Source organism: Pteropus medius, unplaced genomic scaffold (genome assembly GCF_902729225.1).
Source record: "Pteropus medius unplaced genomic scaffold, Ma_sr-lr_union100, whole genome shotgun sequence".
NCBI classification, from domain to species: Eukaryota; Metazoa; Chordata; class Mammalia; order Chiroptera; family Pteropodidae; genus Pteropus; species Pteropus medius.
Window position 1 is genome coordinate 682,434 of NW_024350923.1, and position 13,210 is coordinate 695,643.

The window sequence follows — 13,210 nt, forward strand, 5'->3', positions numbered from 1 at the left end:
CCCTGGCTGCAACGTGTCACACGTGGGACGCTCTCGCGGGGTGAGTGAGAGCTTCTGCAGTGCCTCCCCAGCCCGCGGCTGGGGGGAGTTCTCCCTACCGGTCTCCAAGAGCCGTTTCCTGGGCCCGAGGCCCTGGGGTGGGCACGGACACCTCTGCGTGCTCGGAGGAGGCGCCCTAGGCGCCTAGCTGGCAGCTGGCTTCCAAGAGCACCCGGGCTGTGGCGTCCCACCAACTGTCGGCCTGGAGCGAGTCACCGGCTGTTCCTGCGCCCTGCGGGCGGGACCACCCCTGCTGGCAGCCCCGCGCCCGAGGTCCTGTCCATGGTGCTGAAAGGAGCTCCGGGCGCGCGGGCTCCCATGGAGACGCCCCTCCCCTCCCCTCGGCGGCCCTGGGAAACGACCCCATGCGCACAGCGTCTCTCGGCTTCGCCCCACTTCTTTGCCCGCCGGTCCGCTGCCTCCCCAAGCCTGTACAGCGGGGGCGACAGAGTGACACAGGGGTGGAGTTTGTGCCTGCACCCGCTGGGGAAGCGCCAGGGTCGTGCTTGGGCAGGTCTCATCCTGACCCCGTGCGCCGTGGCAGGAGGATGCGCGGTGAGGTCCCGCAGGCAGCGCCCAGTCTGTCTCCCTTTCTGGGTCAGAGAGTGCGGCTGTTGTGAGGGTCAAAGTTCAAGTGGAAGCTACTTGGGAGTCTCAGTTCTGCACAGACAGTAGCGTTTCTGGAACAGGTGGCCGCATCCAGGCCTGGGCACTGCTGGGGCCCATCCTGCCCCGGGAGGGGCCAGCAAGTGGTCTGCAGCCTACACACCCCTGCCCCAGGGTCGGCCTGGTGCCAAGGCCACGGTGAGGACCCGCCGGGCTGTGCCGTGGCTCTGGCAGAGGCCACGGGACACCCCCGCCCCCAAGTCTCACCTCTAAGGTCTCCAGGCAGATGCCAGCAGAGAGCCTCACGGGTGCTTAGTCAGGTGGACACACGTGCACATGCATGGGTGTCGGGGGGCAGCTCATGTCACAGTGAGTTACGTAACGTCCTCAGGGAAAGAACAACACATATTAGGAGGTTTCTGGTGTAAGGAAACTCAGGTAAATACTAGGTGAGCGGAAGAGGCCGGCACTGGCACCCTGGGCTCCTTAACCAGCTGCCACCTGCGGCTCTAGAACAATGGGCCTCACTCTATCAGTTCCGGAGGCTGGGGGTCGGCGGGCTGGCTCCGCCCGAGGCTGCGAGGGACGACAGTCCAGGGCCTCCCCCTGTATGTGTCTGATGTCTCCCCCGCCTTTCTCTCACGTGAACACTGTCACTTGGGTTGGGGCCACCCTAAAGCAGGGCAATCTCATAGGAGATCTTATAACTCGATTATTTCTGCAGAGCCCCCTTGGCCCTCCCTGAGGGCACGGCTGGGGGAACATGGGGATCCTGAGGCCCCAGGATGGTCAAGGGCAGCCTGCAGGCTGAGCTGGACCCAGGCCACTCCCAGCAGGAGGCCACCGTGGGCTGATGCCCCAATTCGTGTCTGTGCTGGCAGTGGGGACTGCGTCCACCCCTGCCACCCTCTGAGGCTGCTCCCCAGCTCCCACGGAGGCTCCCAGGCTGGAGGAGGTGGTGCTGGCTCAGGGCGCCAGCTCTGCTGACTCATTTTCCAAGAGCCATCGTGCTGCCACCTCACTCCTCCAAGGAGAGCCCAGGAAGGAGGGGTGTACCACTCTGTCCACCCCAAGAGGACAGGGTATCTGTCTACTGCGCGTGGCCACAGGAACTGCCCCCCACATTCCACACGAGGCAGTGAGGTGGCGGAAACTGGGTCACTGTTGGCTGCGCTCATGGCTCTGGGGAGCTGGCCACGTGGTCCCAGAGGCACAATGGTCTGCAGTGGGTGAGGACGGTCAGTCTACCATCCCAGGGGGTCGCGGCTGTCCTGGCCTTGCTGGAGGAGCTGAGAGGGGCCTTGGGAGGTCCAGCCAGGCACCGTCTGCTCCTCCTGCTAACTCAGCCGGAGCCTGAGAGGCAGCAATGGGGCCGGCAGTGGACTCAGTGGGGCTCTGGCACATTCTGCCCCCCCACCGTGAGTCCCACCTCCAAACCTGCAGGGGTGCACCTGTGCCCGAGGACCAGCTGACATGCAGCCCAGGCCCCCAGTGTGCTGCACAGCGAGGTGGCCAGTGGCCCCCGGGGTGGACGGGCCCCCACCATGGGTAGGGGGCAGGGCTTGTCTGTGGCAGAGGAGCACAGGCCAGGGCTTTGGGGCGGAGACTCCAGGGCTGGGAGGCCGGCCCCCTGGCTGGGGGCAGGGCTGTGGAGGGGAAGGAGGGAGAGGCTGGGGAAGGGCCATGGCAGGGCCAGCCAGTGGGCAACGGGACCTCCTTCTGGGTCACCAGGGGACATGCACGGGGACTGGGAATAACTGAGTTGGAATAACTGAGCTGGAAGTGGGGCGGCCCCAGGTCTCCCCACGTTCCTAGGAGCCTCAGACCCCACGGGCCCTTTTCCTGCAGCTGGCTCCAGCCCGAGGGCTGGGTGCTTGCGGGACAGCACGGCCCGGAGACTGAGTGATTCGAACGAGAAATGGGGAATGGAATCGTTCCTCTTTGCTTTGAGGCTGTGTGGGAGCCACGTGGGGGCCGTGCGTCTCCCCAGGCCACCCCACAGGACACTGCTGGTGGGCCCGGTGTTCCCGGGCGCCATGCAGAGGCCTCGGGGCCCGTGTCTCTGGACCACAGGGCTAGTGTGTACTGTCCCCTGCTCTGGCCCTGTCGGTGGAGGACCTTTCAAGCCCAGACGGGCAACCAGCACATGGTGGACATGCGGAGCGTGTGATGCTGAGTGACCTTGCAGGGGATGGGACACAGGTCGGCCTTTCGGAAGGGGACATGAGGGGCCAGCTGCCAAGTAGAGAGGGGCCAGGTAGGTGGGGACTGGGCCGGTTCCACAGAAGGACAAAGCTCTCGCCTGACAGATGGCCTCTGAGTTTGACCTTCGGCCTCGGGAACCTCCTCCCACCTGTTAAAGGGCAGCTGGACTGTGCGGGGACACCCGGGGTGACCGGGACCGTGTGCAGGGGCCTCGCCCAGCAGTCGGCAGGGAGCACCTGTGAGTGTCCTTTTGGGACGGCTTCCTGCCCTGGGTCCCTGTGGCCTCCGTGTGCCTTCCCCACAGCACCGAGGCACGGAGATGCCTGCACCCCTTCCTGCAGTGGGCCCCCCGCAGTGTGACCCTGCACACTGTGCTCTCCCCACGTGTCTGTGTCTGCCGTAAAGGGAGTAACCAGAGAGAAATGAGCCCCCGCTGGTTGATGAGCCTGAGCACTGGGGGCCGGGTGATTGGGCGTGGGCTTCGGGCAGAGGCTGGCTCCACCATGGTCCACTCCCTGCCTCCTGCCCTGGAGGTCCCGGGGCTGAGGAGGACCCGCACCCCCGGGGGGCAGGGGTGCGTCACCGAGGCGGGTGCTTCCATGCTGGGCTCAGGGCGTGGGGAGCTGCGGGGCAGAGGACTTCCTGGGCAGAGAGGTGATGTATGCGGGAGGATGAAGGTGAGGAGAGACGCCCTGGTCACGTGTCCTAGCCAGGGGGTGCCAGCCCACAGGCCCTGGAGCTGCTCCGAGTGTGCCGGGACACGGCCTGTCATCCACCGGGCCCTCTGTCCTCCCGGCTGTCTGCACGGCCGGCACCATTTCCGGGCCTGTGCCGGTTCCCCGGCTCACACTCAGGGTGCGTGGTCCGTGCTCAACACGCTGCAGTTGCCCGTGTCGGTGGTGGCGGCCTCGTCCAGTTAGCCGTCGGCTTCTGGAACGCCGGCTGGCCTTGCCGTCCACCCCCGTGGACTCGAGGCCCCGCCCCTCCTTCTCCAGAAGCAGGGCCACACTCCCCGCCGTTGGTGACTTCTGCCTCCCAGGGACAGGCAGGAGGGTTTGGCTGTGCACGCGCGCGTGCGCTCCTGCACGGCCGGGCGGTCTGTGACCCGTGCCCTCCCGCTGCAGACCCGCAACGCGTTCCGCTGTGTGGAGGTTTCGTGCGCGCCCAGGAGCCGCCGGCTGAGCCATAATTACTTAAGTGCACTGCGGGGGGCGCTACCTCGTTTCCCAGGTTTTGCTGAATGACAGCCGTGCCGCACGGCCACCCCCGACCCCTGTCACTGCGTCCCGGGCACAGTGACAGCCCGCGGCCCTGCGAGGTCTCACATTCGGGAGGTTTATGGGGTCTTCTCCCAAGAGCCTGCCTCACCCGGCGTCTGTCCTGGGCGCTCAGACTGGTGGGAGCTTGTCGCTCAGAGCAGCGGCCTTTGCCGCCTGTCCTCACCCCCTGGTCACTCTCGGCTTGTGGGCCTTGTTTCTGACTCCGCTTGTGCCCACCTTGTTCCTAGTCTGGGCCAAGGAGGCTTGGAGGGGCTGGGGCCAGCCCGACCGGTGCCAGCAACGGCGGAGTCCTTGGGCCCCTGGCTGTGGTCTGTGGAGTGGGAGCCGCCCCCGCTCACCGCCCATCACTACTCTGCATCTCGGCTCGTCCACCCGACCTGGAGCCACAGGGCTCCCGAGCGGATCACAAGCCGCCAGCAAGACGCCTCAGCAGCCTGCAGCCCTTCCCGGCCCCAGCACAGGGCTCCCGCAGGGGCCGCGTCCCCCACCGGCCCTCGAGCCAGCCGGGCTGCTATGTCACAGCCTCATCTCGGCCGTGACCCCGCAGAGGCTGCTGCAGCAGGGAGAGACATCCGTGATGCGAGCTCGGAAGGGGACACCTGGCCGCACCCCGTAAATCCACGCAGGAGGCTGGGATGCGTGGTCGGTTAGGGGGACATTTTCGGTGCATACGACAAAGGGCCAATTGGTAAGAAGCCCCACCCCCCAGTGCAAAAGGGGCAGAGATGAGCCCAAGCAGCCAGGAAACACGAGGTGTCAAGGTCAGATGACAACAGAGTGCCGTCCGGTGACCCTCAAATCAGAAGTGGCTCTCGTGAAGTGTGAATGAAACAGGGAGGGTGTGTGTCCCTCAGTGTTCACAGAAGGGGCGTCCCTGATGGAACCCGCGTCCCTTACAGTAGCAGAAGTCACCCTCAGGCTGCAGTTAACGGGTCATCTCCCATGTGGCAATGCCCTGGTCTCCAAAATGCCGGGGCCATCCCAACCACGGTGACCTCCCCACGCACATCTGGGAACTCAGGCCCCCTTGGAGAACGCTGGGGTTGGGGGCCCGGCCCAGGGAGTGCACAGGGTGTCCCGGGCTGAGGCCACAGAGAGGCCGGGCCGCAGTGGGGGGCAGGCTGGTGGTGGCACTTCCCAGCCAGGGAGGGGAGCGGAGGCACAGGCCAGCTGTGCCCAGGTGACAAGGGGGCGGTGACCAGGACTGGGGGGCTTTGAACTGTGGCCGCTAGAGCAGAGGCACGTTCCTCTGGCAGGGGGTCCAGGAGCGGAGGGTGCAGGGCAGGCTGGGGGCGGTGCTGCCCAGGAGCGGCCTTGGGCCTGTCCTGGTGTCCTGGGAGAGCAGTGACCTGCACACAGGTGTCTGGGCACCTATGTCCAGGGGTCTGCAGGCTAAAAAGAGGGTGATGGGTGGGGTCGCAGGGGCCGAGGCTGAGCATACTGGTGGGAGGCCAGCTGGGCATGGTGGGTGGTGGCCCTCCTAGGCTGGGGGCGTCCTGGCTCCCCTGTGGGGGTGCCTGGGCGGCTGGAGGCCTGGGGAGGGGCTCTGGGTGTCACAGGCCTGCACGAGACCTAGGGCTCCAGTTGGCCAGAGGGCCTGCACGTGGAGGAGGGACGTGGTGAGAGGCAGGGTGACACTCGGACGCGGAGCTGTCCTGGGCAGTAACCAGGGCCGCGGGAGGGCAGACAGTAGTCACAGGAGCCTGGCCTGAGGCGCCCTGGGAGGCGGGGGAGCAGGGGCAGGTGGCGCCCTGCTGGTCAGGCCCTGGGCGGAGGCCAAGGCCACCCCAGGGGCGCTCTGCGGAGGGCCGTGCTGCTGGTCCTCGAGGCCCTGGGTGTGGCCCAAGACGGGTTGTGACAGGCTTCTGTCCCCACAGGCCTCGTGAAGCTGGGGATTCACTGCGTCACCTGCCAGAAGGTGGCTATCAAAATCGTCAACCGGGAGAAGCTCAGCGAGTCTGTGCTGATGAAGGTGAGTGGGGTGTGGGGCCCGGGGGGCGAGGGCGTGGGGAGGGGGGGCTGGGGGTGCTGGGCTGCCGTGAAGCCTGCCCGGGGGCCCCGTGTGCAGCCATGGCCCAGTCGCCGGCACCCGAGCTGGTCCGCGCTCCGGCCTCGGCCCGTAGCTTGGCACAGTCCGGCCCTGTGCCGTCGGCTGGGCCCGCGTCCCCAGTTAGAATCAGAGCGACCTCTGCCTCCGAGGAGGAGGAGGAACCGACAGGCACGGGTGACTCTCGGGTGGCAGACGGCGGCCTCGGCTCCGGTCCGCCCACCCACACTCGGGTGTGGGGCCGCCCTCTGCAGGCAGGCAGGGGCTCCCCGTCCAGCAGCCGCACCCCAAGCCGCTGCTGCAGGGCTGCCTTTTCGCTATGCCCCCTGGTGAACTCACTCCCCCTTCCCGGCCCCGCCCTCGTCTGCTCTCACCCGGGGCTGGACAGGGAGCAGGCCTGCCCTGCGGGGCACGTGGGGGCACGGAGGCAGAAGGCGGTGACATGTGCTCTGCTTGGGCGGGTGAGGGCCAATGACATCAGTGAGGACCCCTCTGGCCGCTGGGGACAGGCCCGCCTGGGGAACCCCTAGGGACCAGAGGTGGGGAGGTTTAAAGGGGAGGTGGTAGTCACTTGGATGGGGTGGGGACAGTAAGGTGTGGGGCAGGCGGATTCTGCCCCTGCTTTGGCTGGTGCTGGGCTGGGAGCCCGGGCTGACGCTGGAACACTGAGCTCGAGACCCCCCGAGATCTCGGGGTGGAGAGACAGGAGCTCTGGGACGGCGGTGCGGGGGGGCGACTGGGGATGAGACCGGGGCCCGCCTCCCTGAAGGCCTGGAAGCGACCAGGTGCGGCTGGGGGAGGGGCCTGGAGGCTGCCCGGCGCCCGTGTGGGGACAGGCTGGCCCTGCTCCGAAGCCCCGCGTCGGCCCCTCTGTGTCCCCAGAGGGTGAGCGCGGCATCTGTGCCCTGTGGTCCCCGCTCACGGCCTCAGGCAGGGGTGGGTGGTGGAGGGGTGCAGGCGTGAGGGGACGGTCCCCCACGTGATGCCCTCTCCCCACAGGTGGAGCGGGAGATCGCCATCCTGAAGCTCATCGAACACCCTCATGTCCTAAAGCTGCACGACGTTTATGAGAACAAAAAATATTTGTAGGTATTGCTGGGCCGGAGAGTTGGGGTGGCCAGAGGGAGGGCTGGGGGGCCGGGGTGGGGACAGGCAGCCCTCGGGCCGTGGGGCCGGGCGGCGGGTCTCAGGGCGAGCTCCAAGCTGTGGCGTCACTGCGACTCGGCGAGACGCGCGGAGACTGGCAGAGCCACCGGCTTGAGCCACCGTGGGAGACAGAGCTTCCCGGAGGAGCGGGCTGGGTGGTCAACGGGCAGGAGCCAGCTGGGATCCCAGAGCCACACGCATGGCCCTGCTACAGTGTTTAACCGAGGGTGGGGGACAAGAGCAGGGACACCGGTCACCACAAGCCTGTGGGAAGCGGGGTGTGGCACCGGGGCCGCCGACACTGGTGACCCAGAGGAACTCAGCCACCACCACAACCATGAAGGGACGCAGGCCTGCTGCACGATGGCGGCTCACTGCAGTGTGTCGGTGACCTCCCATGAGTTTGGGGTGCAGGCAGGCACCGGGGTGCAGGCAGGCACCGCCACATACAATGCGCAGGACACCGGTCACTTCTGTCAAGGACAGGGCGACAGGCAGAGCCCCCTCCCTCGCCCCTTCCCCTCTCTGCAGACTGGCTCCTTGTGCCTGGGGGCTGCCCCACCCCAGCCCGAGTCCTACGAGACCCTTCTTCCCTGGAGACAGCTGCTCCCCCTTTCTGCCTCCGCAGCCCACACCCTCGTCTCCACCGGCCCTTGTCCTGAGCCATCCTCTCCTCATGTCCCCCTCCCCCAGCAAGACACTGCAGCCCACCCAGGACTGCCACCCTCCTGGGGGGTGTGCTCAGTGCCCCGTCCAAGCTCCTGAGGCCCCGAGTTCCTGGGACCACCCTGCCACACCCCAGAAACCAGCCCCCTCAGGCTCTACCAGGGCTGCTCTGCTTGACACAGCTGGCTTGTCCCTCGAGGGGCGTGGAATTCCCCAGCCACTGTCACCCGCCTCCCTGTCCGCTACCTCCCCGGCCTCTCTTACCCTACTCCATGGCCCGGCACAGCTGCCCAGGAGGTCCTCGGTCCGTGGCCCCTCGCTTGGTGACATGATACAGAAGGGTGGGGCACAGGCGCCGGGGCTGTGTCAGGCCACCGGACCCCTGGCAGGCTGGACACTCCACCCCAGAGCGTAGGCTCTGTGGGGTCCCTGTCTAGCAGCCCAGCCCCCCGTCCCGGCACCCGTTCCGGCCGTGCTGAGGGCGGTCACCACTCTGCCAATTGGGCCGCATTCACCCAGGCCCGCCTCCCACCCCACCCTCCCCTCGGTGCTGACGCGGGGGGCCACCCTGGGGTGCCGGCCTGGCCTGCTCCGGCCCCCTTGCCCACACTTTTTGAGGAACACCCTGTGGGCCAGGGCTCTGTGAGGGCTGGGAGCCCAGCTCGGGCTGGCCAGGGGGGCCAGAAGGGCCAAGCCCGGGCTCCACAACGGTCAACAGCCACAACGACCCTCTCATCTTGGGGCCCAGCGGTTCCTCAGAGGGCCCCTCCAGATGGCGGGAAGCTGCCAGGAAGCAGGCGGGTGGGGGCCCCTCACGCTAAAGGTGGCTGCAGCCTCTGTGCTGCGCTGCCCTGGCTGGGAGGGGGCGCGGTGGGCCCAGCACGCGTGCGCACCACCGGACGCCCACCCCCGCAGATACTTGGTGCTAGAACACGTGTCCGGCGGGGAGCTCTTCGACTACTTGGTCAAGAAGGGGAGGCTGACCCCCAAGGAGGCCCGGAAGTTTTTCCGGCAGATCATCTCGGCGCTGGACTTCTGCCACAGCCACTCCATCTGGTGCGTGCGCCCCCACCAGGTGCCCCAGCCCCAGGTGCCCCGTCGTCCAGTGCCTTCCCCCGCAGACGGTCCGTCCCCTACTGACCCCCAGCCCCATCCGGAGCTTCCTGCCGGGAGCCCGCCCACCGCTCCAGGAGCCCTGCCATGGCTTTGTCAGGGGTCCTGGGAAACAGGGCCCCTCGGTCGGGTGGCTCCAGGTTGGTCGCGGCCTAGAGCAGGTGCGGGGAAGCAGCGAGGGCGGATGGGACCCCAGGGGGTAAAGTGATGCCTGCCCAAGGCCCGGGGAGCACGTGGTGTGACCGGTGAGACCCTGCGCTCCATCCTGCGGACCAAACAGCCAGCCCGCAGGCAGGCGACTTCCGATTGGCTGCCTGTGACATCACCGTGCTGGGCTGCCATTGGACCGGTGCTGTGTGGGTGGGGTTTCGGGCAGGACCCCGGGTCAGCCTGCACTCGCATCCCTTCCAGCCACAGGGATCTGAAACCAGAAAACCTTCTGCTGGACGAGAAGAACAACATTCGGATCGCGGACTTCGGCATGGCGTCCCTGCAGGTGGGGGACAGCCTGCTGGAGACCAGCTGCGGGTGAGCGGGCGCCCCCTCCTGGCCAAGGCCGGTTCTGCAAGGTCCCTAGTCCGACCCCGTGGACACCATGGGTGGTCCCTGGCCGCCCAGCCAGGTGGCCTTCCGCTCCGAGCCGCACTCCAGCACTCCACAGCCTGGGCTGCAGGCGGGACCCGTGGTTCGATTCCTGGCGGTGGCTGTAATGTGCAGTCCAGTGACCCGCCCTGCCCAGATCCTCCCTGCGCTCTGGAAGGCGGGTCCCGGCCCGGTGGCTGCGCGCCCTGCCCGAACGGGCTGGATTGGAGTGCGGGCCTCCTGCTCTGCGCGCGCTCAGCGGCGGTGCTGGGTTAGGATCCCAGTCCATGCCCTTGGACCAGGACGGCTGCGCGGCCTTGAGTGGGACCGAGCCTCCAGGCTCCTAGAACCGTCCCTCCCCAGAGCATGGGGTGAGGGTGGCACCAGACCCCTGTGGGCTCCTGGCGGGCCGACGGCTCCGCAGTGGGGCATCGTCCCCAGGCGGAGTGTGCGCGGGGAGCGGGGAGGCACCCTCTGCGCCCGCTGTGGGGCCCGGAGGTCATGGCTGGGGAACAGTGGGTCCGAGCCTGCCTGCGCCCTGACTGCTGCGTTTGCCTTCAGGTCCCCCCACTATGCCTGCCCCGAGGTGATCCGGGTAAGTAGTCGTCGTGCCCTACAACCCCCAGTCCCGGCCTGTCCGAGGGTCTCCTCCCACCCCCTGGCGGACCCTGGGCCCCGGCTCCCTCATGCCCCGCGGAGACCCCGGCCCTGCGCCCGCCAACTGCGCCGCCCTCCGCAGGGGGAGAAGTACGACGGCCGCAAGGCGGACGTGTGGAGCTGCGGGGTGATCCTGTTCGCGCTGCTGGTGGTGAGCCCCCTGGCCCGCGCCGCCCCTTCCGCGCCCAGCTCTGCCCCTCCTCCTCGCCCTCCCCTGCCCTCGCCCCGCCCATCTCTGTCCCGCCCCCTCCCGCCCGCCCCGCCCCCAGTCCCTCCGCCCCGCGGTGACTCCGTCCCCGGCCGGCAGGGGGCGCTGCCCTTCGACGACGACAACCTGCGGCAGCTGCTGGAGAAGGTGAAGCGCGGCGTGTTCCACATGCCGCACTTCATCCCGCCCGACTGCCAGAGCCTGCTGCGCGGCATGATCGAGGTGGACGCGGCGCGGCGCCTCACGGTGCGTCCGCGGTGCGCGCGGGGCCCGGGGCCCAGGTTCCATCTCCGCGACCGTTCGCGGGAGGGGCCCGCATGTGCCTGCGAGTGTGGTACAGGGAGCCCAGGGTGTGCAGGGGCGTGTACACATGCGACAGTGCACGCACGGCTGTGCGTTTGCGCGAGCACGGGGGCAGGTCTGTGTGTGGGTGTGCATGGGTGCACAGAGACTTGTGCACAGATGTATATGAGTGTGCATGCGTGTGCATGCATGCACGGCTCTGCTCGGGCGCATGTCTGTGTGGGTGTGCACGTGTGCATGTATAGGTTTGCGTAGACGTGCACAGGTGTGGGTGTGCACTTGCATGAAAGTGTATCCACAGCTCTGAACGGGTGCATGGCTGCGCGTGCGTGTGCAGGGGTGAGTGGGCACATTCAGGCTGTGCACACCTGTGTGCATGCGAGAACATGTGCCTGGGTGTGCCCTCTCCTGGCCTGTGCCTGCAGGTGTGTTTGAGAGCGCTGGGTGTGCCAGGGGGCCCAGCCCCACCCCACACCTCCTGCTGGCCAGTCACTGGACCGCAGGCGGGCTGGGGGGTCTGAGGGAATCCCCACTTCTAAAAGACACTTTGGCCAGCCTCTCGGGGGTCGGCTGGTGCCAAGATGGCAGGTCCAAGGGTCCAGGGCAGCAGGACTAACCTAGGCTGACCTTTCCAGGAGGAGAGTGGCCCAGTGACCAAGGGGCTACCTTCCAATGGCCTCTGAGCCTCCTGCGCACGCCTGCACCCCAGCTGCTCCCACGGGTGGCCGGGCCCCTGCTGCTCTCTCAGCTGCTCTTCCTCAGGCCTCCTTCCCTGAGCCACCTGGTGGCTCCTGCCTCCCACCCCCGCCTGCAGCCCCAGCATCCTTGTCTCTAGGGGTGGGCAGAGGCAGGGGCTAGCCTAGAGCCTCAGGGCATGCAGCCCCGCCCCATTTCCCTCCGGCCCTCCCCCACCTTCCCACCATCTCCATCCTCACCCCCTTCTCCCTTCCCCCACCCTCCCCTCATGCTCTCCTGCACCTTCAGTTCTCCCCCATGGTCTCTCCTCCCTGCCCCTCTGCGCCCCTGCCCCTTAACCTGGTTTTCCTGGCTCTCTCCTGGCCCCTCCGCACTAACTCCCTGTTTCTCTTGCAGCTAGAGCACATTCAGAAACACACGTGGTACATGTAAGTAGCCTTCCCACACACTGGTCGCCCGTTCTGTCTGCCGCTGTGGCCCAGAGGACCTGCTAGGGAAGGCAGGGGGTAGACCCAGCCCAGCACGGGCCCGTCCCAGCCTCGGCCCAGCTCTCCCAGCTTTCGGGGTCCCTAGGCCAGCCTGCACGGGGCACGGGCAGGACGCAGGAGGTGTGCAGGGGCTGAGCGCAGGGAGAACAGTGGGCTCATGGACCACAGGAAGGGCCGGTGGGGGTGGAGGGGCCTCAGGCCATCCCGAGGTGAGTGACCGGCGGTGGTGCCCTGTCATCCGCAGCGGGGGCAAGAATGAGCCAGAGCCGGAGCAGCCCATCCCCCGCAAGGTGCAGATCCGCTCGCTGCCCAGCCTGGAGGACATCGACCCCGACGTGCTGGACAGCATGCACTCCCTGGGCTGCTTCCGGGACCGCAACAAGCTGCTGCAGGACCTGCTGTCCGAGGAGTGCGTCCCGTGCGGGTCCCCTGGGGGCGCAGGGGCCCAGGGGCTGGGATGCATGGCCCCTGGCCTCGCCTGTGGTCACCAACCCCTCTGGTCCCCGCCGCCCCTGCAGGCAGAACCAGGAGAAGATGATCTATTTCCTCCTCCTGGACCGGAAAGAGAGGTACCCGAGCCATGAGGACGAGGACCTGCCCCCCAGGAACGAAATAGGTACGAGGCCCCGGGAGGCCCTGCGCCGCCTGCCAGGCCCCGGGCTGCCTGGCCCTGACCCCCGTCTGCTCGCAGACCCTCCCCGGAAGCGCGTGGACTCTCCGATGCTGAACCGGCACGGCAAGCGGCGGCCAGAACGCAAGTCCATGGAGGTGCTCAGCGTGACGGACGGCGGCTCGCCGGTGCCCGCTCGGCGGGCCATCGAGATGGCCCAGCACGGCCAGAGGTGCGTGCCTTCCGGGCGCTGCCGGTGCCCTGCCTCCCGTGCCCTGGCCCGGTCAGCACTGGCCCCCCTGCGGGCCGTGCTGGGCCTGGCCTCACTCGCCTGTGTCTCCCTGGCCCCAGGGCGAGGCTGGGCTGTGCTGGGCCGCCCTGGGCTCAGCTGGGCAAGGCTTGGCTTTGTTGGCCTGGGCTAAGCTGGGCCGTCCTGGACAAGACTGGGTTGAGCTGGGCTGGAGATCAGACTGGGCTGGGCTAAGCTGAGGTGAGCTGGACTGGATGGGACCGATCTGAGTTGGGGTGAACTGGACTAGATTGGACTCGGCTGAGCTGGACTAG

At 67.7% G+C, this 13,210-nt stretch overlaps 1 protein-coding gene across 1 annotated transcript in view; it reads left to right on the forward strand.

The window, feature by feature from the left end:
• Positions 1 to 13,210, forward strand: part of BRSK2 (BR serine/threonine kinase 2) — a 52,349-nt gene that overhangs the window by 22,902 nt on the left and 16,237 nt on the right. Inside the window, exons 2-12 of the mRNA XM_039840382.1 lie at positions 6,008 to 6,102; positions 7,177 to 7,262; positions 8,905 to 9,045; positions 9,514 to 9,630; positions 10,246 to 10,279; positions 10,424 to 10,492; positions 10,649 to 10,795; positions 11,945 to 11,976; positions 12,281 to 12,445; positions 12,555 to 12,652; positions 12,728 to 12,878. Of these exons, the coding sequence (XP_039696316.1) occupies positions 6,008 to 6,102; positions 7,177 to 7,262; positions 8,905 to 9,045; positions 9,514 to 9,630; positions 10,246 to 10,279; positions 10,424 to 10,492; positions 10,649 to 10,795; positions 11,945 to 11,976; positions 12,281 to 12,445; positions 12,555 to 12,652; positions 12,728 to 12,878 (1,135 nt within the window). The remainder of the gene's footprint in view (positions 1 to 6,007; positions 6,103 to 7,176; positions 7,263 to 8,904; positions 9,046 to 9,513; positions 9,631 to 10,245; positions 10,280 to 10,423; positions 10,493 to 10,648; positions 10,796 to 11,944; positions 11,977 to 12,280; positions 12,446 to 12,554; positions 12,653 to 12,727; positions 12,879 to 13,210) is intronic.